This window comes from Brassica napus, chromosome A6, assembly GCF_020379485.1.
Source record: "Brassica napus cultivar Da-Ae chromosome A6, Da-Ae, whole genome shotgun sequence".
In the NCBI taxonomy this organism is placed as follows: domain Eukaryota; kingdom Viridiplantae; phylum Streptophyta; class Magnoliopsida; order Brassicales; family Brassicaceae; genus Brassica; species Brassica napus.
The window spans coordinates 5,904,562-5,927,078 of record NC_063439.1 but is presented as its reverse complement, the minus strand read 5'-3'; the positions used below and the strand labels follow the sequence as shown (position 1 = coordinate 5,927,078).

At 39.2% G+C, this 22,517-nt stretch overlaps 6 protein-coding genes across 6 annotated transcripts; 5 read left to right on the top strand and 1 right to left on the bottom strand.

Moving 5' to 3' along the window:
* Window positions 1–271: 271 nt before the first annotated feature.
* On the top strand, window positions 272–3,694 carry LOC106346617 (microtubule-associated protein 70-4). Its single transcript, XM_013785988.3, has 10 exons — window positions 272–638; window positions 713–798; window positions 1,069–1,134; window positions 1,203–1,373; window positions 1,464–1,790; window positions 1,873–2,019; window positions 2,356–2,427; window positions 2,511–3,029; window positions 3,106–3,299; window positions 3,379–3,694. Exons 1-10 carry the CDS (start codon window positions 455–457, stop codon window positions 3,413–3,415), a joined length of 1,803 nt encoding a protein of 600 aa, XP_013641442.2. The 5' UTR covers window positions 272–454; the 3' UTR covers window positions 3,416–3,694.
* An 807-nt stretch (window positions 3,695–4,501) lies between these two features.
* Window positions 4,502–6,063, top strand: LOC106346615 (CRAL-TRIO domain-containing protein YKL091C). The gene is made up of 6 exons (XM_013785987.3): window positions 4,502–4,719; window positions 4,795–5,050; window positions 5,250–5,286; window positions 5,380–5,497; window positions 5,593–5,703; window positions 5,803–6,063. The coding sequence occupies exons 1-6, from the start codon at window positions 4,648–4,650 to the stop codon at window positions 5,944–5,946; spliced, it is 738 nt and encodes a 245-aa protein (XP_013641441.2). The 5' UTR covers window positions 4,502–4,647; the 3' UTR covers window positions 5,947–6,063.
* Window positions 6,064–6,243: 180 nt separating this feature from the next.
* LOC106346612 (aspartate-semialdehyde dehydrogenase-like) lies at window positions 6,244–8,388 on the top strand. Its single transcript, XM_013785984.3, has 7 exons — window positions 6,244–6,915; window positions 7,018–7,104; window positions 7,206–7,250; window positions 7,335–7,430; window positions 7,546–7,647; window positions 7,904–8,058; window positions 8,155–8,388. Exons 1-7 carry the CDS (start codon window positions 6,355–6,357, stop codon window positions 8,234–8,236), a joined length of 1,128 nt encoding a protein of 375 aa, XP_013641438.2. The 5' UTR covers window positions 6,244–6,354; the 3' UTR covers window positions 8,237–8,388.
* A 445-nt stretch (window positions 8,389–8,833) lies between these two features.
* LOC106346610 (RNA-dependent RNA polymerase 1) lies at window positions 8,834–12,963 on the top strand. The gene is made up of 4 exons (XM_013785982.3): window positions 8,834–9,196; window positions 9,303–11,678; window positions 11,772–11,922; window positions 12,016–12,963. Exons 2-4 carry the CDS (start codon window positions 9,316–9,318, stop codon window positions 12,832–12,834), a joined length of 3,333 nt encoding a protein of 1,110 aa, XP_013641436.2. The 5' UTR covers window positions 8,834–9,196; window positions 9,303–9,315; the 3' UTR covers window positions 12,835–12,963.
* Window positions 12,964–14,223: 1,260 nt separating this feature from the next.
* LOC106346611 (MACPF domain-containing protein At1g14780) lies at window positions 14,224–17,601 on the bottom strand. The gene is made up of 8 exons (XM_048782307.1): window positions 17,186–17,601; window positions 16,846–17,090; window positions 16,191–16,374; window positions 16,030–16,104; window positions 15,765–15,948; window positions 15,508–15,677; window positions 15,358–15,422; window positions 14,224–14,938 (listed from the first exon to the last, which is right to left on the bottom strand). Exons 1-8 carry the CDS (start codon window positions 17,450–17,452, stop codon window positions 14,272–14,274), a joined length of 1,857 nt encoding a protein of 618 aa, XP_048638264.1. The 5' UTR covers window positions 17,453–17,601; the 3' UTR covers window positions 14,224–14,271.
* A 1,678-nt stretch (window positions 17,602–19,279) lies between these two features.
* Window positions 19,280–21,132, top strand: LOC106351304. The gene is made up of 5 exons (XM_048734971.1): window positions 19,280–19,497; window positions 19,594–19,802; window positions 19,883–19,990; window positions 20,093–20,396; window positions 20,681–21,132. Exons 1-5 carry the CDS (start codon window positions 19,356–19,358, stop codon window positions 21,130–21,132), a joined length of 1,215 nt encoding a protein of 404 aa, XP_048590928.1. The 5' UTR covers window positions 19,280–19,355.
* The last annotated feature ends 1,385 nt before the right edge of the window (window positions 21,133–22,517 follow it).

Below are 22,517 nucleotides of genomic sequence, written 5' to 3'. Positions count from 1 at the left end.
TACATGTGTTTGGACAGAATAGCAAAATGGTCCCTAATAATCTGACAACACATACAAATCCAGATGGTCCCTAATCCTTCAATGTAATTATACGAACACCAGTGTTATCGATAAGCTATAAGATAAAACTTTGATTAAACGTTTGCTAATTTGTGACCATTAAACAAAACAAAATACCTTTTCAGATAATTGTTCATTATGCAAAAAAATAATAGTGGTGAAGCGAAAAGGACAAAATACTATTTCCCGCTAAACAAGCAGAAGGTACAATTAAAATGGTACACACTAAGATTAAACGTAATTAACAGTGACACGCCTATCGTTGTCAACCTCTAAACCTCCTCATTTAAATCTCTCTCTTTACCTTTCACTTCACAAAACTAAAAACCAAAAGTGTTCTTTCCTCTCGCGATTCTAAAAACCCTACTCTGCTTTGCGCCGATCTCCCTTCTTAATGGAGGAAAGAGGATTCATGTCACCTTCATTGGCGTCTTATCGAGAAGGAGGAGGAAGCAAGGGCTTGTCTCGACGGAGGCCAATGAGGCCGAGCTTTGACGCTGATAACGAGTTCATAACTTTACTCCACGGCTCGGATCCCGTCAGAATTGAGTTAAATCGTCTGGAGAACGAACTCAGAGGTAACTAGAATTGAAATTGTTTTTTTTTTAGATTATGATTCTAGGAACGTGTTGTTGACTTGGTGTGTGTACAGACAAGGATAGAGAGTTGTCTGAAGCTCAAGCTGAGATCAAAGCATTGAAGTTGTCTGAACGGCAAAGAGAGAAGGCTGTTGAAGAGGTTCATCATCCCTGGCTTACTTAAAAAAGCTCAAAAAGCTCCCAACATTTTTTTTAATTTTTTTTTAATTTTGCATAATATTTACTTCACTTCCTATTGAAACTTATGATATTCATATTCACAGAAGATGGAGTAGTAGTAGTCATGTACAATTATTTGGATAGTGGACAACCATCATATAGAAGAGCTTATAAGATCATTTAATTCTTACAGTTGCGTCCGTGTACTGACCTCTCTCTCTCTCTCTTGTGTTTAATTTGTGTGTTGAAGCTCACGGATGAGCTGGGAAAGATGTCGGCAAAACTCAAGTTGATTGAAAATCTTCTTGAGACTAAAGTATGTTTCTTTATTCATCTCTTTCGTTCCTTCTCTTGGATTCTATGTTTAATCGTTTGTTGTCACAGAACCTTGAGATCAGGAAAATTAATGAAGAAAAGAAGGCTTCCATGGCAGCTCAGTTTGCAGCAGAAGCCTCTCTCCGTAGGGTGCACGCTGCTCAAAAGGATGATGACATGCCTCCTATTGAAGCCATTCTTGCTCCTTTAGAGGCTGAACTCAAGCTCGCAAGACAAGAGGTTTTTTCCTTTTTTTTAATGTATCTTTGCTTAGTTTGATTCAGTTAAGCCATGAGACACTTTTAAACAGCATTATCATCTGATTGGTAGATTGCTAAACTTCAAGACGACAACAAATCACTGGACCGCCTTACCAAATCAAAGGAAGCAGCTTTGCTAGACGCTGAAAGGACAGTTCAGTCTGCATTGGCAAAGGCTTCCATGGTTGATGATCTACAGAACAAGAACCAAGAGTTGATGAAACAAATCGAAATTTGTCAGGAAGAGAATAGGATTATTGACAAGATGCACAGACAGAAGGTTGCAGAAGTTGAGAAGCTTATGCAGAGTGTGCGGGAGTTAGAAGAAGCTGTTCTTGCTGGTGGTGCAGCCGCAAACGCAGTGAGAGATTACCAGAGGAAATTCCAAGAAATGAATGTAAACTAACAACTCGAACGCTTCTAAAGTGCCACGGTAACTGTTTATTTCTTCTTAGTTTGGTCTTGTCTTTGTTCCTTAGGAAGAGAGAAAAATTCTGGAACGGGAACTGGCCCGTGCTAAGGTCAATGCAAACAGAGTTGCTACTGTAGTAGCAAATGAATGGAAAGATTCTAACGACCAAGTGATGCCTGTAAGACAGTGGCTCGAGGAACGGAGATTCATGCAGGTGTTGTTTTCTGTTTCTTGCTTCTCTTGTTGCTTCGAGTAGTATAACATAATTAAGCAGCTCAAATCGGTTTAAGCCGTCTTAAATCGGTTATAAATAGATCTAAATTTGTGCAAATTTTAGTGTAAGTCCACAAAATTATCTGGTTTCGTTTTTTATATATCTAATTTTTATAATTTATTAAAATAATTTTCCCCTGAAATCTAAAAAACTTAGAATATCGAATTTAAACAAATAATTCATAGGCCTATACAAAGCACTTAGTTACAGTTACAGTCTAGCCATTTCTTGAACTTTGACTAAAACTATAGTCGTCTCCTGTTTTTGTCTTGACAGGGAGAAATGCAGCAACTACGTGACAAACTTGCCATAGCTGACCGAGCTGCAAAATCTGAAGCTCAGCTGAAGGTAGAAGAACTATAGCTAACGGCACATCTGTAGATTTCTTTTTTTTATACGGACTTAATTTGGGACTGCTAATTTTATTGCAGGAGAAATTTCTACTGCGGCTTAGAGTGTTAGAAGAGAGTCTAAAGAAGCCTAGCAACAGAGGCACGCCTGGTGTTAGAAGTTCAAGCAACGGGCCTACACGAAGACAATCCCTTGTTGGAGCCGAGACGAGTCCAAAATATTCATCATCAAATGGTTCTGTGGCCAAGAGCAGACCAAGTTCTCAGCCGAGATCATCAACCGCTAGTGCGAGCACTGTACTGAAGAATGCTAGAGGAACATCTTCATCGTTCGATGGGGGAACCAGATCATTGGATAGAAACAAGGTGCTAATGAATAGACCTGGATCAAAGTTTCCTTCGAACCACCAGTCTTCTGAAGGAGCTAGCAGAGTCGAGTCGCCCAGCTCAATAAAAGTGGAAGAATCAGATGACAAGTCAACGGATAACGATAGTGTCCCAGGTGTGTTGTACGATTTGCTGCAGAAAGAGGTGATAACATTAAGAAAAGCTGCTCATGAGAAAGATCAAAGCCTGAGAGACAAGGATGATGCTATTGAGGTTGCTTACTTTAGCCTTCTCCTAGCCTTTAACTGAAATGTTATCTAACGTATTTGGTGTTTGTGATGTGTTTTAGATGTTGGCGAAGAAGGTTGAAACATTAACAAAGGCGATGGAAGTTGAGGCAAAGAAGATGAGAAGAGAAGTCGCTGTAATGGGGAAAGAAGTTGCTGCCATGCGAGTGGATAAAGGACATCAAGATACTAAAACCAGACGTCCCTCCTCCATCTCTAAAGGATCTTCAAACACTGCTCAACTGCTTTCTGGAAGGTATGGTAATCATATACTATGAGCTTTTATATATATAAGATGATGTCATTTTGTTTTACGTGTTTTGATTCTTTCGCAGAGTGTCTGGACGAATTGGGATGACAAAGAGCACATAACAACAAGCTCAACCAATTCGATCAATAACCGGTTGATCTATGTTCTTGTACCAAATGTGATGAACCATCACTAGGAAGAGGGGTTGGATGTGAAAGCTGAAAGAGAAAAAACCGGTTTGGTTCTGTGTAAAAAGAAATTGGCTTTATATATATTTGCCTGATAAGAGAGGTAAGGAGTAAATTTTCTTATTTTGTTGTGTTGGTATAACCGTATAAGAGAGGTGGTAAGGCTTTGTATTATGTAACGTTTTAAGCTTTTAGTGTGATTGTTTGTCCCTTGTTCGGTTAGTCAAGTATTTGGTAGCCTTAATATTTTCTTCCTTTTTCTTAAGAACTGATAAAACCCAAAACCAAATCTGGCAAAATGAGAATTGGGTCACAATTTAACCGAACTTAACCACATAAATTGAACCGTTTCCGTATCATTTCACCGGTACGCGTATCCCGGTTGAGTCATATTGGAAGTAGCTCGCATTAAGATCTTTAAGATAAAGAAAGAATTTGAGCCGCGGTTTGTATACTAATTAAGATTGTGATAGTAAATGAAGAAGAGAGGAAGTTGGACTAGATGCCTTGCAGGAAGAATACTGTGGCCGAGCTAATCTCACACTCGCAGCACTCACTACAAGATGTTCTTCTTCCTCAATCTGCTCAAGGAATAAACAAATAAAAACAAATTTACTAATGCGTAACTCTTAATTTTTTGGACCATTTAAACATTCAAACACTAAGCCTTGGCGCCGTGCACATTATTTAATTTTCGTACTGATTTATTTACTTAATTTATTCTCTCATTATGTTTGAACTTTTCAACTAGTTTAAATTTCCAAAAGAAGCAATCAAACACGTTAGAGAGTGGATTTAGTAGTTAAGTCATTGAATAAATCGCAGCTGTGTAGTGATTATAATAATCTTCAAGGGAATCAAATAAAAGTCAAAATGATAGAGAGAGATTCAACTTCCAGCCTGTCTGTTTTTGCCGTGAACCGGGGTAAAGACACACGAGTACACAAATCCTCTGTCCGGTCTTTTTGATATTTTTCAGGCTTCTGTCAACATCACAAACATAAAAGCTATTTACTTTTCAACTGACTTATTCGTATGTGCGTACTAGGTCTAGTGTGTGTACATAAACATCCCAACACACAAAAGGCTGTCTCTCTTTCTCTCTCTCTCCCTCCCTCTTTATAATCTTTGCAGAAGCCTTTGAAGATCTGAGAGCCAAAAAGACAATGGATGAAAGTCAAGAACTTGCTTTGACCCAGTTGAGAACATTGGTCGAGAAACTCTCTTCTTCCACAGAGGTAATTAAAGTTGTTGGTGTTCTTTTAGCCATTCTAATCCATATCAGAAAATCTGATTGTTTTTTCATCTGTAAGGGATATGAGAAACTGACGTTGATGAGGTTCTTGGTGGCAAGATCAATGAACCCTGACAAGGCAGCAAAGATGTTTGTAGATTGTCAAAAATGGAGAGCCTCCATGGTTCCTCCAAATGGGATCCCAGACGAAGAAGTGAGGGATGAGTTGGAGTTCGGAAAGATCTGTCTTCAGGGTCCAACCAAATCCGGACACCCTTTGGTGCTTGTCTTATGCTCTAAGCATTTTCCTGCCAAGAATGCAGTGAACTTCAAGAGTAATCAATCACCTCTTACTCTATTTTTGAATATAACTGTTCATTGAGTAGATAAGTATTCTGTTTGGGAACCCTAGTAAGCTTTCATGTTCTCTTGTTATTGATAGTCTACAAATGCAGAAAGTTTAGAGTAATTGAATTAGTGAATTTTTAAAATTAGTATCTATGGACTAATCTTTTAATGTGTTTGGTGTTGCAGAGTTTGTTGTTTATGTACTAGACAAAACAATTGCAAGGTTAACACACATCACTTTAACCAAAAACATTTCAAAACGCTGATATTTCGGTTCCTTGATTGTATTACAACCTTTTTGGTTCGTATGTTTCAGTGGCATCAAAGACAAAGAAGTAGGAGATGAGAAGTTAGTAGCCGTTTTCGATCTTGCAAACATTACTTACAAGAACCTTGATGCTCGTGGACTAATCACCAGCTTTCAATTCTTACAAGTAACTATCTCATCTTCCTCTCTCTAAAAAAATTGTCGATCACAACCAAGAAAACTCAGCATCTTGTTTTTAAATCTTGAACATGTTTTGTCCAGTCTTACTACCCGGAACGCCTTGCAAAATGCTACATGTTGCATATGCCTGGATTCTTCGTGTCCGTTTGGAGATTCGTCTGCCGTTTTCTAGAGAAATCTACTCAAGAAAAGGTTTTGATCTCTACTCTTCTAATGATGATGATCTACATATCTCCACATATTCTTGAGCAAATCTTAAGAACGTTACCTTTTTGTTTTGTTGTTGTATAGATTGTGATAGTAACGGATGGAGAAGAAGAGATAAAGTTCAAGGAGGAGATCGGAGTAGATGCCTTGCCGGAAGAATACCGTGGCCGAGCTAAGCTCACACTAATCCAAGATGTTCTTCTTCCTAAGACTGCCCCAGAAATGTGATGTGAACAAGCAAAAAATAATCATGTTTTTAACTCTTCTTGGGAGCAATTATTAATTTCAGTACTGCTTTAACTCTTTTTGTTCTGTAATGACTAGAACAAAAATATCGTTACAACTTTTCAACTACTTAAAAGTTCTCAAAAGAACCAATGGAACACACATGAGAAAAAGTTGTGGAATATATAACTCTGTTGCTTACCACTTTCAAACATCCTACTGTTTCACTATTCCAGATATAAAAAGCGTGTTGTTCTCATTTACTATATTAAAAAAGCCTGATGTTTCATTATGAAAAAATGATTAGTACTCTAAAGTCTCAACCTTTCTTCTTCTATCATCGCCGCCGCCAAAACCTCTCTGTCTCTCTCCCACTTCTTCTTCCTCCTCCTCCTCCTCGCGACGGCGACAATGGCGACACTCACTCATCAAACCCCACAGACCCATTTCCTCTCCAACCTTCCTCTCAAGCCCAAACCCAGAGCCATCTCCGCAAGAGTCAAAATGTCTCTCCACGAATCCGCGCCCTCTCTCGCCGTCGTCGGCGTCACCGGCGCCGTCGGGCAAGAGTTCCTCTCCGTCTTATCCGACCGAGACTTCCCTTACAGCTCCGTCAAGATGCTTGCCTCCAAACGCTCCGCCGGGAAACGCGTCGCCTTCGACGGGCGCGAGTACACGGTGGAGGAGCTCACGGCGGAGAGCTTCGACGGCGTCGACATCGCGCTCTTCAGCGCCGGAGGATCCATAAGCAAGGCCTTTGGGCCAATGGCGGCGGAGAAAGGAACCATCGTCGTTGATAACAGCTCTGCTTTTCGTATGGTTGACGGCGTCCCGCTTGTGATACCTGAAGTGAACCCTGAGGCGATGAGAGGGATTAAAGTCGGAAGTGGTAAAGGGGCGTTGATTGCGAACCCTAATTGCTCCACCATTATCTGTTTGATGGCTGTTACGCCTCTTCATCGTCACGCCAAGGTTCGATTTTTTATGAACGCTGAATCAATGAAACGACGACGTTTTTGATGACAAAGTATGCGTCTTTGTGCTCTGTGTAATGATCTTATTGGTTTGTAACAGGTGAAGAGGATGGTGGTTAGTACGTATCAAGCAGCTAGTGGCGCAGGTGCTGCAGCTATGGAGGAGCTCGTGCAGCAGACTCGCGAGGTTTGGTTTCTATTTAGACATTTTATTGACTTTGGTCTTAACGGTTGTGGTGAGTAGTGATTCTGAAGAAAGATTCTTTTTTTGGGTTGGTGTTGTGTTAGGTTTTAGCGGGCAGACCGCCGACTTGTAACATCTTCGGACAGCAGGTGAATACTCCTCTTCAGTTTCGTTATAGAATTATGTTTCGAAATGTTTTGATTCTGAATTTGATGGTTGTATGTTTTCTACAGTATGCATTTAACCTGTTCTCACATAATGCTCCCATTACTGAGAATGGTTACAACGAAGAGGAGGTGAAACTTGTTAAAGAAACAAGGAAGATCTGGGTGAGTGTCTTTACATAAAGAGCTGGCTACATCTAAATATCCACTTCACTGTGATCTTTTGTTCAAAATGTTGGTTGTATTAAAGAGGCTTCTTACCTTTCTTGCACTTTCCCAGAATGATACAGAAGTAAAAGTAACAGCGACGTGTATACGTGTTCCGGTTATGCGTGCTCATGCAGAGAGTGTGAATCTCCAGTTTGAGAATCCCCTGGACGAGGTAATAATAATACACATCAAACCCTTTTTTGCTACTAAATTTGTTATTCAATAGTTATTTGAAGCATTGGTTTCTTTAAGATTGTAGACTTGGATAGTGTTCTCTGAAGTTGTTATTTGGGCTTTTATCTGCTAGCTTGCATGTTAAGACGCTAGTGAGTAAATAAGTTTTGTGATTCTTCTTGGCGGCAAAAGAATATTATGATCAGTTTTTTTTATTCGGGCTATAACGGTTTTTTGTAACTGTAAATTAACAGAACACAGCAAGAGAGCTGTTGAAGAAAGCACCTGGAGTTTATATCATAGACGACCGCGCTTCTAACACCTTCCCTACTCCACTTGATGTCTCTAACAAAGACGATGTCGCCGTTGGTAGGATCAGGCGAGACGTGTCTCAAGATGGCAATTACGGGTAAGTAAAAAAAGCTTCACTCTTTCTATTGAACCGGTTGAGATTTTTACCATTTGGTTATTACTTAATAATAATAATAAACTTTGTGAAATACAGGCTTGACATATTCGTATGTGGAGATCAAATACGCAAAGGAGCTGCTCTCAATGCTGTTCAGATCGCTGAGATGCTCTTTTGATTTCGATTCTCTCACTTGCCATGACATCTCTGTATGAGATTTGAGCGAAGACTTTGTCTCTTTTTTTTTTGTTTCCCTTTGACGAATTTTTGTTACTTTCTTATACACGAAGTTGTCTCTGAAAATTAATCCATCCCTACGCTTGAACCTTACCAGTTACCGGTTCGAACCAGTACCGGTTTGGTCAATGGAAGATTCAATTTAGCAGGTGGTCTTCAGAAGTTCAGATTGCTTTATAATAGGTCTAGCCACAGAGGATCAAATCTTATGGTCCCTCAATTATTCTACGCACTAACCAGTCACCAATAGGCCCACATTGTCCTTCCTTTTCGCTTTGTAGTTTAGTTAGCCCGTACGATTCCTGCGAAATATTTTATTTTTCTATTAAGATTGAATAAAGTGTTATCCAATACTGATCAACTCCTTCGCTAAGAAGGTTGGTTACTTTGTCGTTATATCATTACCCCACATCAGAAAAAAATGATGAATGAAAAACAGAAAGTAATATCGTGATTATGAAAACGAATATCTCTCTACTTTCTGTTTTAATTGGCTCTTTAAATATTTAACCTATCTCCTCTTCAAATCTATGTTTCCTTTATCCTTTTAAAAATTCCTTTTTTACTAAAAAAAAAAATCTTCTAAATTGCGTCCTATAAACGACGCTTAATTCACATCATTGAGAGTTCCCGACCGTCCGATTAAGTTTCTAATACGATGACGTCAGCAATCGGACATAAGCAATTCGGGATACTCGAAGCAGAGTATTGAAGCTCAAACTAGTGGGACCCTTGAAGACGACGACGAAGAAGACGAAAAATCAAAACACTGTCTTCGGTCAATTCAGTGTTTATAAATAAGAATAAAATAATTGAGAATCCTAAAGCGATCACTCATCATCTACTTACTCGGCGACTATATCGGACATAAGTGATCGTAGATCTCTCATCTTCGTCTGTGGTAAGTCCTCTGTTTCCTTTTCACTGTCGGAAACCGCACTCTGTAGGTCGCGTAGTGATATTAGATTGTTTAGTAACATCGAGTCACTTGTTGTTGTTGTTGTTAGGTTTAATTCTAGAATGGGGAAAACGATTCAAGTGTTTGGTTTCCCTAACGGCGTGAGCGCAGAGGAAGTCAAAAACTTCCTCGAAAGACTCACTGGCCCAGGCACGGTCTACGCAATCAAAGTCAGACAACCGAAAAAAGGCGGTCCTAGAGTCTACGCCATCGTTCAGTTCACATCCGAGAGACTCGCTAGGCATATCGTCACTCTAGCCAGCCAGCGTCTCGACTACGGAAGATCTTACCTCAAGGCCTTCGAAGTCGAACAAGACATCGTCCCCAAACCTAGAGCTTCGTTGCACAACATGCCGAATTTAAAAATGTACTTCGGATGCCAAGTCTCTCCCATGAAGCTTTCCGTTTTCTGGAGTGCTCAAAACGTCGCCGTATCGTACGGAACGGGGATGCGGAAATTCCACTTCTCATTGTCTTGGTGCGAGAAAGAGTATCGCCTCGAGCTTCCTTACGAAAACATATGGCATATCGATTTGCATTTCCCTCAAGGACGTAGAGACTCCAAGTTTCTTGTGATTCAGGTCATTGGTGCTCCGAAGATCTTCGAGAAAGAAGATCAACCTGTTAACCTCTTGTTCGGGTTGCTAGACTTCTACCGCGACGGGTCCGACGAGCAGTGGATAAGAACTACAGACTTCACTTCCTCTTCATGTATAAGCCAATCATCAGCCTTCTGTTTAGAGCTTCCCTTTAATCTCAACGTCTCTGACTTCAGAGAGAACTTCGCCAACTACGCGGAACACGAAGCCAGCACTTTCGCCCTCGAATCCGGGCGTAGCTTCTCATCAAACGCGAACAAACTCGTCCCTGTTGTTGACCCTCCTCCAGGGTGTTACCTCCCTTTCGAGATCTTGTTCAAAGTCAACACACTGGTCCAAAACGCGTGCATCCCAGGGCCAGCTCTCGACCCCGCCTTCTATCAGCTCCTTAACCCGCAGAGATTCGATAGAGCTCTCATAGACCACTGCCTCGAGAAGCTTTTTCACCTTCCCGAATGTTGCTACGCTCCTGCTCGTTGGCTACGCGAAGAGTACTCAACATGGGTAACGAAAGGGAAGCTTCCACAGTCTCCTATGATATCTCTAGACGATGGGCTTGTGTACATGTATCGAGTTCAAGTCACGCCTACGAGAGTCTATTTCTCTGGCCCCGAGGTGAACGTTTCGAACCGCGTGCTACGTCACTACTCAGACTACATCAACAACTTCCTCAGGATCTCGTTTGTTGACGAAGATCTTGAGAAAGTTCGCTCCATGGATCTCTCTCCACGCTCCTCTACCGTGAAAAGAACAAAGTTATACGAGAGGATTAACTCTGTTCTTAGGGACGGCATCGTCATCGGTGATAAGAGGTTCGAGTTTCTGGCCTTCTCTTCCTCCCAGCTGAGGGAGAACTCCGCGTGGATGTTCGCGCCGGTCAACGGGATCACAGCAGCTAACATCAGAGCTTGGATGGGGGATTTCGACAATATACGAAACGTGGCTAAATACGCTGCGAGGCTAGGCCAGTCGTTTAGCTCGTCGAGGGAGACGCTTACTGTTAGGAGAGATGAGATTGAAGTGATTCCCGATGTCGAGATCAGATATTCTGACGTTCACTATGTGTTTTCCGACGGAATAGGGAAGATCTCAGCTGAGTTCGCTAGACGCGTAGCTAAGAAATGCGGCTTGACGGAGTTTTTCCCGTCTGCTTATCAAATCCGTTACGGCGGGTATAAAGGAGTGGTGGCTGTTGATCCGAACTCCTCGAAGAAACTGTCTTTGAGGAAGAGTATGAGCAAGTTCGAGTCGGAGAACACAAAGCTGGATGTGTTGGCGTGGAGTAAGTACCAACCTTGTTATATGAACAGACAGCTGATCACGCTGTTGTCTACTCTCGGAGTCGAAGACAATGTCTTCGAGAAGAAACAAAGAGAAGTTGTGAACCAGCTCGACGCGATCTTAACCGATCCTCTTGAGGCTTTTGAGGCTCTCGGTATGATGGCTCCAGGGGAGAACACGAAGATTCTCAAGGAGCTGATCTTGTGTGGTTACAAACCCGACGCCGAGCCTTTCCTCTCGATGATGCTTCAGAATTTCAGAGCGTCGAAACTGTTGGAACTGCGGACCAAAACTCGGGTTTTCATTCCTCGCGGAAGATCGATGATGGGATGCCTTGATGAGACCAGAACGCTTGAATACGGTCAAGTGGTGGTGCAGTATACGGATCCCACTAGGCCGGGAAGTAAATACATCGTCACGGGACTTGTTGTGGTTGCGAAAAACCCGTGTCTGCATCCCGGTGACGTGCGTGTTCTTCAAGCTGTCAACGTCCCAGCTTTGAGTCACATGGTGGATTGTGTTGTTTTCCCGCAGAAGGGCCCGCGGTAAACTCTTGTCTAATCTTGATTATAATTTTTGCCAAACTTCTTTAATAGTCTAGAACTTACATTGGAATCTGATGTTATTTTTGTGCATAGGCCACATCCGAATGAGTGTTCCGGGAGTGATTTAGATGGAGATATATACTTTGTATGTTGGGATCCTGAACTCATTCCACAAGGAACGTCTAACCCAATGGACTACACTCCTGAACCAGCTCAAATCTTGGATCATGATGTCACTATTGAGGTAAAAATATCTTTGATCGCTTGTTTATTTTATTTTATTTTTTGTTATTTTTGCATTTGGATAGTAATTTTGATATGCTAAACCTTTTTCCAGGAAATTGAAGAGTATTTCACGAACTACATTGTGAATGATAGTCTTGGAATCATCGCAAATGCTCATACCGCTTTCGCCGATAAGGAACCTCTCAAAGCATTCAGTGACCCGTGCATTGAGCTTGCACGAAAGTTCTCTATCGCTGTTGATTTCCCAAAAACAGGTGTTGCAGCTGAGATACCTCAGCATCTTTACGTGAAAGAGTATCCAGATTTTATGGAGAAGCCAGATAAACCAACGTACGAGTCGAAAAACGTGATTGGTAAGCTTTTCAGAGAGGTGAAAGAGCGAGCTCCTCCGTTGATCTCGATCAAATCGTTTACTCTTGATGTGGCCTCCAAGTCTTATGACAAAGACATGGAAGTCAACGGATTCGAGGAGTATGTTGACCAAGCTTTCTTCCACAAGGGAAATTATGATTACAAATTAGGTAATTTGATGGATTACTATGGGATTAAGACAGAGGCTGAGATACTTAGTGGCGGTATCATGAGGATGTCGAAGTCATTCACCAAGAGACGGGACGCGGAATCTATTGGAAGGGCGGTTCGGTCGCTTAGGAAAGAAGCTTTGTCGTGGTTCAATGCTTCTGAAGATGAAGAAGAGGTGGTTAATGAATCTGCAAAGGCCTCGGCTTGGTATCATGTGACGTACCACCGAAGTTACTGGGGAGTTTATAATGAGGGTTTGAACCGTGACCATTTCTTGAGCTTTGCGTGGTGCGTTTATGATAAGCTTGTGAGGATTAAGAAGGCTAATGTTGGGAGGCGTCAGCGGCAGGAGACTCTTGAGCGGTTAGGCCTCATGCGTTTGAGTTGATTCTTAGCCAGATTCTTTTAAGAACTTTTTTTTATCCTTTGGTTGGGTTTTTCTATGTACAAAATGTTTGGTGTGGAGTGCTCGTTGTACTAAATGTTTGGTTTGGACTTATAAATCGTAATTTTCGTATCATGCAATCAAATAAATTATGCTAATGACTAAGAATCTTTTTTTTATCACAAGACTAAGAATCTTATATATCTATAACATATAGCAGAAGACAAAAGCTTACTACAATAAATAACCTCATGAAAGCCTAAGTTACAAAAACAAAAAAAAATAACCCCTCAACATTATACGTACATGAACACTTTCTCTGGAATAGGCCAGGTCCATCAAACACGGACAAAACTTAGATTCACCTCCTAAAATGAACCTTTAAATTCACCCTACCATTTATAACCAATCAAATTTCCACTTAGATTATTAATTAAAAAACATTAAAATAAACAAAAAATAGCTATAAAAAATAAAAATGATAATTTTAGCGACGCTAACGTTTCCAGCGAACCCTAAACCCTAAATTTTAAATTCTAAACCCTATACCCTAAATTCTAAACCTAAATCCAAACCCCTAAACCCAAACCCTATACCCTAAACCCTAATCCTAGACCCCTAAACCCAAACTCTATACCCTAAACCTTAATCCTAGACCCTAAACCCAAACTCTATACCCTAAACCCAAAAACTAGACTATAAACCTAAACTCTATACCCTAAACCCAAGTCCTAAACCCTAAACCCAAACCGTAAACCTTAAACCCAAATTATATACCCTAAACTCAAAACTTTAACCATAAGTCCAAACGGTAAATCCTAAACCCAAACCGTAAATCCTAAACCCAAAACCTATACCCTAAATCTAAATCTTAGACCTAAAATCCAACCGGTAAACTCTAAACCCAAACCCCAAACTTAGATGCTATAGGGTTTGGGTTAAGGTTTACGGTTTAGGTTTAGGGTCTAAGACTTGGATATAGGGTTTAGAGTTTAGGTTTATAGTCTATTTTTTGGGTTTAAGGTATATAATTTGGGTTTAGAGTCTAGAATTAGGGTTTAGGGTATATAGTTTGGGTTTAGGGTCTAGGATTAGGGTTTAGGGTATAAGGTTTGGGTTTAGGGGTTTGGATTTGGGTTTAGAATTTAGGGTATAGGGTTTAGAATTTAAAATTTAGGGTTTAGAGATTCGCTGGAAGCGTTAGCGTCGTTAAAATTAGCATTTTTATTTTTTGTAGCTATTTTTTGTTTATTTTAATGTTTTTTAATTTATAATCTAAGTGAAAATTTGATTGGTTATAAATGATGGGCTGAATTTAAAGGTTTACTCTAGGGGGTGAACGTCCATCAAACACGCATGCGCAGCCTCCACATATACACACATCAAAATCAATAAAGAGAACAAACAAAATTATTCTAATCTTTTTGATATTTTTTTTTGTCAAGAAGCGCCAAGAAGGCGTTGGTGATGTAGTAGAGCAAACTTGACATGCAAGCAAAGTTTCCCTTTATCCAAATAAAGCCTAACACCCGTGACTAACCAATGACCAGGACTGTTTTGAGGTCCTCGACACAACTGCGAAAGATCCACGAATTTCACGATCTTGTTATTCGCCGGCACAGGAGGTCCTCTTGGGTAGACACCAGAGTCCAAAACGACCTCGTTTTTGTCTTTGTTAGTGACCATATTATGATGAACACTCCCACTGGTCAACGGTAAGCTCATGGAAGAGAAGATTCCAGATCTTTGGGAAGTTCCAGGTCCATAGGCCCAATCTTTCTGAACGACGTAGTGATCAGAGACTCCGGTAAAACGGAGACGGAGATGGAGAACGGATTTTGAGCCGTGTCTCTTCACTTCGAGCTGAGCTCCGGTGACTATGTAAGCTACGTTGCTTGAGTGTTTGCTTGTTGTTGTTGTTGTGGTCCAGTTTGGGTCGTACTTCACTGGAGCTGTACACACGTGTGAAAATTTCTTACCGTTTAATGGTTCGAAGTAACGATTGCTATCAGATATTTCGTCGGAGCCTCTCCATCTATGATTGTCGGTGATCTTTTCACCAACCGTTGTCCTCGTATTTTCTAGATGTTGCAAGTGTATAGCCAGCCTGATGAACATAACACATTACTATATTATATCGACGATATATAGCTACGTATATGAAGAGATATTTAATTACAAATCGCCTCGTTACGCAAATGATCAAACCTAGTTTCTTTTTCTTTTTGATAACCAAAAGTTTCTAGACTTCAAGCCATATATATATTATCTTCTTTTTTTCTTTTTGACAACTGTTGAATTAGTTCCTTCTCTGCGGCTCTGCCTAGTTTATGTTTGGCCAGCCATATTATCTTCAATTTTTTTTTTTTTTGAACTGATATCATCTTCAAGTTTAGCTCTAGACTCTAGTTCTAGACTTGATTCTTGATAACCAAGAAGTTCTAGCCAGTCCCTTCTTTGCTTAATAATCACAGTAATTTTCTAAAAACAAATGTCAAGTTTAAGTTTGCTTTGGTTGACTTTTACCTATTGCATTTCTTGCCTTCGAGGAACATTCGCAATCCTGTTACTGGGTTCTTCTCCGTGGTCACCTATAATTAGTTAACAATGTGAGTGACATTGTGAAAGAACTAAAAAGAAATGCAAGCAAGAACTAGGGATGTAATTTATACGTACGGGAGTGGTATTAACGTATAGTTTGGGACCCATGAAGTTGATATGAAGAGCTGGATACGCGGAAGCCATATTTGGCGCCGCGCCAAACGGAAGGTCGTTATGAATGGGAGCCCACGTTCTAGGCCCAGAGAAGTCCAAAAAGTACTGTAGGTCCATTAACGGCGGCTTGTCTGTCAAAATTACCAAATTAACTCCTTCAAAACTACTACTCCCTTCAATAGTCAAGTATTAAGGTTAGAGTAGGTAAGTAAAGTTACATCTAAGGTAGAGGGACATGGCATGAGCTAAAAGACCAGAGCCAGGGACGTCTTTCAGCAGTGATGTGATCGGAATAAAGTTGAAATTGATGGCGTCGGGCTTTTCCGGAACTGTTATTAGCCATTCGCTATGGCTTTTTGCTCTTCCGTCGCCCCCTCTTTTGGCGCATATAACCGTTATCCCCTGAAAATGTAAATGGCTTTTTCTAGTGATGAAAATGTTCATCATACAATATGTTGTTTAGCTTCTGTGAAACTTACTTACATCTTTGGAGTTCATCGAGAAATTATTGAAAGCGACCGTTTCTTTGTCGTCAAAGACATTGAACGCCTCTGGAAACTGCAATACCAAACTCCAATAATGAACAACAAAAAAAATGTGTTGTGCTTAAGTTGACTTTATCGACAACTTAAAATTGTGCTGACCTTATTAGGCCGGCGAGCGGAGAGAAGACAAGAGCCTGTGAACAATTGGTCGCCGAGATCGTAGAGATGGTAACGGAGGAGGTCGGTATCGAGATCGGATGACTTGTCTTGTCTCACAACAACCACGTCTTGTCCTCCTACGCTCACCCCAGTTATTACGTGTGTCCCATATCTCTCTATAAATCTATTCCATTTTTTTTGTCAGCAAATCTTATTACATTTAAAAATTAATTATTTACTATTACGATAATGCTGACAAAAATATTTTAACAAAATTATATACAAAAACAAGCTAGTGGTGGTTATAGTTTACATTATCGTTTAAAAGTCTTCGCAAATACTAACATCCAGTTCCTTCAGTTTACAGTTATTCAAAGTTTAATTAGTTTCTTAACCAAGTTTCTTCCTGATTACTCGGTATGATCTTTAGTTGGAAACGTTGAATTTGAGTAGTGAAGTTGAAAAAAATATTGAAGAAATACAGATATATTCCACATTAAATTATAACATAGAATTAGTCAAAAATGTCCCAACTGTTCTATCAGAATTCAACCCAGAACTTGAAATGTGTGCTCTTAGCGTAATGTGCCACCCCACACAATCGAATGGTAAAAAAAAAAGGTTTTATAAATAAGGAAAAATGCAATTATAATACCTGGCAAGTAACTGCGGGTTCCAGGAAGAAGGAACGGCGTTTCGAACACGATCAGTGAGACGCAAACGATTGGGATTGTGGATGTGTAGATTAAAAAGCGTTACCATAGAAGCGTCAAGACCTAAAGATTTAACGTTTGCGGCGTCAGTTGCCCATGACCCACTTTGAAACCCGAACGTCGCGTTGAAATTTCCCGACGGTATTTTTCCGGTCACCGACGATCTCTGATTAAAATACTCCGACATCTGAACTCCAAAAACAACACACACATATAAAACATATATATACTAATAAGAGTTTGATAGTTTTATATCAATAAAAACATGAAATGATCGAGGACCTTGTTGAAATCAAGAATGTCTGAACGGAACCGAGTGCGTTCTCCTTTGTCGCAGTTGATATCGGAGGAGACATTCTGAATAGCTCCGAAGCCAGGAACATGCAGTTCTCTGTTTTGAGTTTCGTCGAGGACAACCAATCTGTCATCTCCGGCGGCAGCGTCGCCTTCTTTGCAATATTTTAACCGGAAATCCGCCGTTAAATCGAAACCTTTGCCAAGACTCTTGACCACAGTTTCGACCACATCCCCGCCGCCTCCTCTGTTCATTTCTGTTTCCTATGGTAGTTATTAAGCTGCGAGTCTTCTGTAGGAAAAATGCATCATATATATATAGACAGGACTAAATAATGGTTGATTGCTTGTAATGTTGGTTAATCATCTACTTAATTATTATATAATAATTAATATATAATCTTGAACATAAGAAGAAAAAGAGCGTGATACTTTGATTTAAGTATGAAAACGACGAGAAACTTCAGCGTTTACGCAGTCTTCGGAGGAACACGCAAATAGATTACTTGCACCGGTGTAATTTCTAAAGTTATTATGATTTTGATTAGGTTAAATTGATTAGTGATATTAACTGAAAACCCTGATTAGTAAAGTGATTAATTTTTGCAAATTTGCTTTTTATTTGATTGGTCATGCTTACTGAATCATAGGAATCAGACATAGAATTGTATAAATACTAAATTAATATACAACTAGATTCTGAAATTTAATAATTTATATTTGTGTTTTTTTGTCATATTTGTGTTTTTTGTATAATATTTATTTTGAATGATTAATAATTTTATTAAAATAGTTGGATCACACTTATATCAATAGGTTATGTTCTTGTTTTAATAAAATAGATCTACGCAGTTGTTATGGTTGATGATGTAAATCGTCAGTATCGCTGTTGATGCGGTTTAAATGACTGTAATCCGGTCTAGATACCAACAGTTCCGGGTAAAATTGTTTTGTCGTTAAGAAAAGAAACAAAATAAACAACTTTGACCCTAACCCGCGTCTCAAGAACAATGGAACTTTCAAAATCCTATCACATGTCAACTGATATCGGTTTAGCTTAAATTATACTATGTATAAACAATTCGTACATGAGCTTCACAAGTAATCAAACAAGCTTACTGATTTTTTAGTCGATTCAAGTTCAATATGCGAGATTTAATCATTCCATTTTTGTAATGAACTAAAGTGAAAAACTGTACTTAAGCGTTCATCTGTAAAATATACTGAATATAATTAGTACTTAAGGGAGAAGTAGTCCGCACGGTCAGTTAACCCGATCCAATATAAGTGACAACACTTAAATGTAATCTGAACATGACTCTTGTTCAAAAGAGATATGACTCTTATTTCAAAACTTGTTTGACTGTTTTGATGGATGTGGATAACAATGTCTAAGGTCGCTTTCTTGCGTAATAAAAGCATCTTCAGAAAAAACATAAGAAGTTGCCTCCTATTCTTCTTTATGTACTCGTGCTTTCACACGACTATACAGAATCCCGTACACGCATTAAGGTACATATTATTATTGTTATGTCGGTATAAAGACCACTTCATTATTTACCTCTACTCAATATCATTTTTAATAAGTGGTTTTTGACGATGGGGGGTTTGGTCGTTTGTTTCGATGCGAGGTTACAGACAATTGAGAAACAGTAAAAAGAATATTTTTTTGTTTTTGAAAAAGGTGTCACAGACAGTGACAATAAACAAAAGGACACAAATGATTTGAATTGATATCAAACAGCTAATTTGCGTCTGTGTGAACGCGCAGCTAACGCGACGCGTCTTTTGTTGATTATATTTTAGTTTCTTTCCTTTTCATGCAGAATGGACTCCAACTAATGGGCCGGGCCTTTTTGAAATAATATTGTTATTTTGACATGGCCCTTTTACGGCCCATTTGTCTCTTCGTCTTCAACTAATCGATTCGAACATGGTGATTGAAGGCCGGTGAAGAAGCTCGCCGATTCAAAAGAAAAGTTTGAAATTCCAGGCGGGAGATTCGCGAATCAACAAATAACGGTTAGTAAATCGTCTCTCTGTTTGTGTATTTTCGCTTCTCCTGCTCTAAATCTGCAAATTCTACCGTTGCTAGTCTCTATGCTTTTGCCATTTAGTACGAATTGAGAGTTTTAGGGGAAGTGCAGATCTTGATGCTATGAATGACCATGGTGGAGCTTATGATTTGAGCCTTGAGGAACTGATGGATGAGTATGCTTCTCGACCTCCACAAGTAGCTGAATGGTTGTGGTGTATCGAATACGTAGCCAAGTTCGTTAAAGATATACGTTGCATTCTCGGTTTAACTTGATTCTTTAACCTTGCTTGTGGTTATTGTGTATGGATAAGAGCAAGTTTTTTTTTAAAACATGAAATCTCTTTTTTTTTTAATTCAGATTTGATGAACATGGGGTATCAATACTCGGATGATTATGGGAGGAGGATTAATGAAGTTTTGTCTCTTAGAGTCTTGGAGTTCATGTTTGATCCAAGCAAGAATGATTCTAGTGGTGTTGGTGTTGGTGTGGCTTCTGCTTCTGAGGAAAGAGTTGAGTTTGATTTGTCTTTAAGCAATGCTGATGTCCTCAGAGCGATTCTGAGAGAGGTGTGTGGAAGATGTAGATAAACTTGACTTGTAATATAGAATTAGGGTTCTGATTGTAGTCTTTTGTTTTCAAATGTTAGATTCCAGCTTCGGAACTGCGAGCAGGCATGCCGGAGTTATCAAAGTTCAACGTTCTTCCATTTATTGCTTACAAGAACATGTGTTTGCCACAGTGTGCACTGGAGAAGGTGATGAAGATTCCTTTTAACTTTATTCCTTTTGTTTCATGAATGCTTAATTAAGTGATTGAGATAGTGTGCGCTATTCTTTTTCTGTTTGGATTCGTGTAGCTGAGAGATTTGAGTTTAATGGAGAATGAGACAAGTGCAGCTCCTGAGATAGAAGCAAATGATCCTGTTTTTGGAGGTGATGGACCAGTGCACATGGATGCATGCGAGGAGGAGCCGATAGATGAGCAACAAGTGCATATTGGTTTGGATAAAGTAACTCTCACCGACGATGAAGATGAGGCAATGCACACCAATGGAAAAGATGAAGTCATTGTGATCGATGAAGATACAGAGAATGATCAAGACATAGATGGTGAACACATTAGCAACGGTTATACTCAGGGCCGGCTCAATACTGGTAGGGGCCCTAGGGCAAAAAAAATTTTTTACTCTCTAAAATTTATATAGAGATAATGTTTAAAATATTTTTATAATTTAATCAATAATATTTTGTATATTTTGTAATGAAAATAAAACTATATACATATCAAATAATTTTGGGCCCTTTTCAATTTTATTTATTGTATTTATAATTTTTTTATATATAAAAATATAGATTTATAAAAAATTGGGCCCCTTATTTATCATTACACGGGGGGACACGGGCTCGGACCCGGAGCGGTCGCACCGGTTGTCCCCCCTTGTAAGCCGGCCCTGGTTATACTACTGGTAATACATTTCTTACAAGCTCAAGGAGATGGCCAGAGAACGCACGTGTGAAATGTACAAAAGATGGAACCTGTTTAGTCGGTGGAAGCGATGATGATGTTGAGTCAGAAATGGTCAAAGATCCAGCATTAGCCAAGAAGAATAAAAACAGTTACACAAACCTTCCAAGAGCCGAGAATGTATGCTGGAAATGTGGAAAAGAAGGAACGTTGTTGAAATGTAGCAGAAACGAGTGTGCATCAAAAGTTCACAAGGAATGCTTGAATTGTGCGGTTAACTTTGATGAAGACGGGAACTTTCACTGTCCTGTGTGCTGGTATGATGGAGTCGTTGCAGAGTACTTAGAATCTCAGAAGTTGATGAGCTCTGCCAAGAGAAGACTGATGAATTTTATGCCTCTGCTTTCAACAAGAAGCAAGAGACTCAGGTGACTATAACTAAATATCGTCTCGTCTTTGAGGGTAACTGAGGTGGTCAATATTAGATCATGGATTTATAGATGGCAGTGTTTTTTTGTGCAGATCAATCAAAGCGATCTGAAACTCCCTTGTTCGTGGTGGATTTTGGTTAGGAGACGAGTTATGTTCATATGTGTTCTCTGGTGTAAAGAATTGAAGAGAATGGGGGGTAATTAATTAGAGGTGAAACTTAAAGGGTATGATTTGTTATTATTTAAAACTAGCGGGAAAAGGAGGAGTCTAATCGAACTTTGACTGAAGTTTTTCTTATTTCATCAGTAAAGATGAACACATTAATTGTGAAGCTAATACGAAGTCACTCATGAAATTGTTTGTTACAGAAAGCGAGGTTATCGGAAACTTAAGCTAATACTCGAGAACTCAAACTAAGGTTTATGCTAATGTTTTACACTGCAGAATGATTGGTTGATGGGCTACCACATGTAATAGTTAAATTTTATTGAACACTATAACGTGTAAGTGTTCTATTCAATTAAATTTAATCAATTTGGAAGCTTATGCGCAGTTTAACTAGTTGGTGTTCTTTTGCTATCATAAAAACAAAAAAAAACACATCAAATTTCTTAATAAAACAAAGTTAAAACAGTAATATAGCAGCAATATATCCGATTTCAGCTTTCTTATTCATCCAATGTCAGACAAAGATATCCAAAAACCGAAACAGAACGTCAGTTAATTAAAGAGATACCTCTATTGTATTATTTTTCCAGCTATTAATATTTAAGATGTACCTAAAAGCTACCCTCTCGATTATTAACACGAAGTTTCTTTTGGGCCTGTATTAGTATTTGAAGTATTATTAGTATTTTTTTTGTTTTTTACTGAGAAAATGGGTGAATATACTTATTTTAATCTGTGTGAAAAGGAAGAAGAAAGTGGATAGTACGAAAGGTCGTTATCCAGAGATCAATAATAGGGTTTGGGGCTCCAAAACTGGCAAATACATTACTCATCAAAGATGGAACCGTCCCATTGATACAACAGTTGTATTCCTATTTATGATCTTCTCACTGTTCACTATTCTGATTTTCCTTTTTCTTTCTTTCTTTCCAGCTTCCTTCATCTCTCTCTCTCTCTCTTCTCCAATATTCAAGATTATGCAAATAAAAAACAGCTTAATCGTTAGTTATTTCGTTAATCATGTGGCTATTTTATTGTTTCGGCCATCATTATAAAGCGTTTTGATTTCTATTAGCATACAAACACGCCAAATATATCAATTATAGGTCGGGGTATTTGGCCAAACAAGTATAATTTTTTTTAATTTATAGAGATATTAATTTACAAAAAGTTTTCTTATTTAGTTTTTATTTTATTTTAAGATATATTATTCTAAA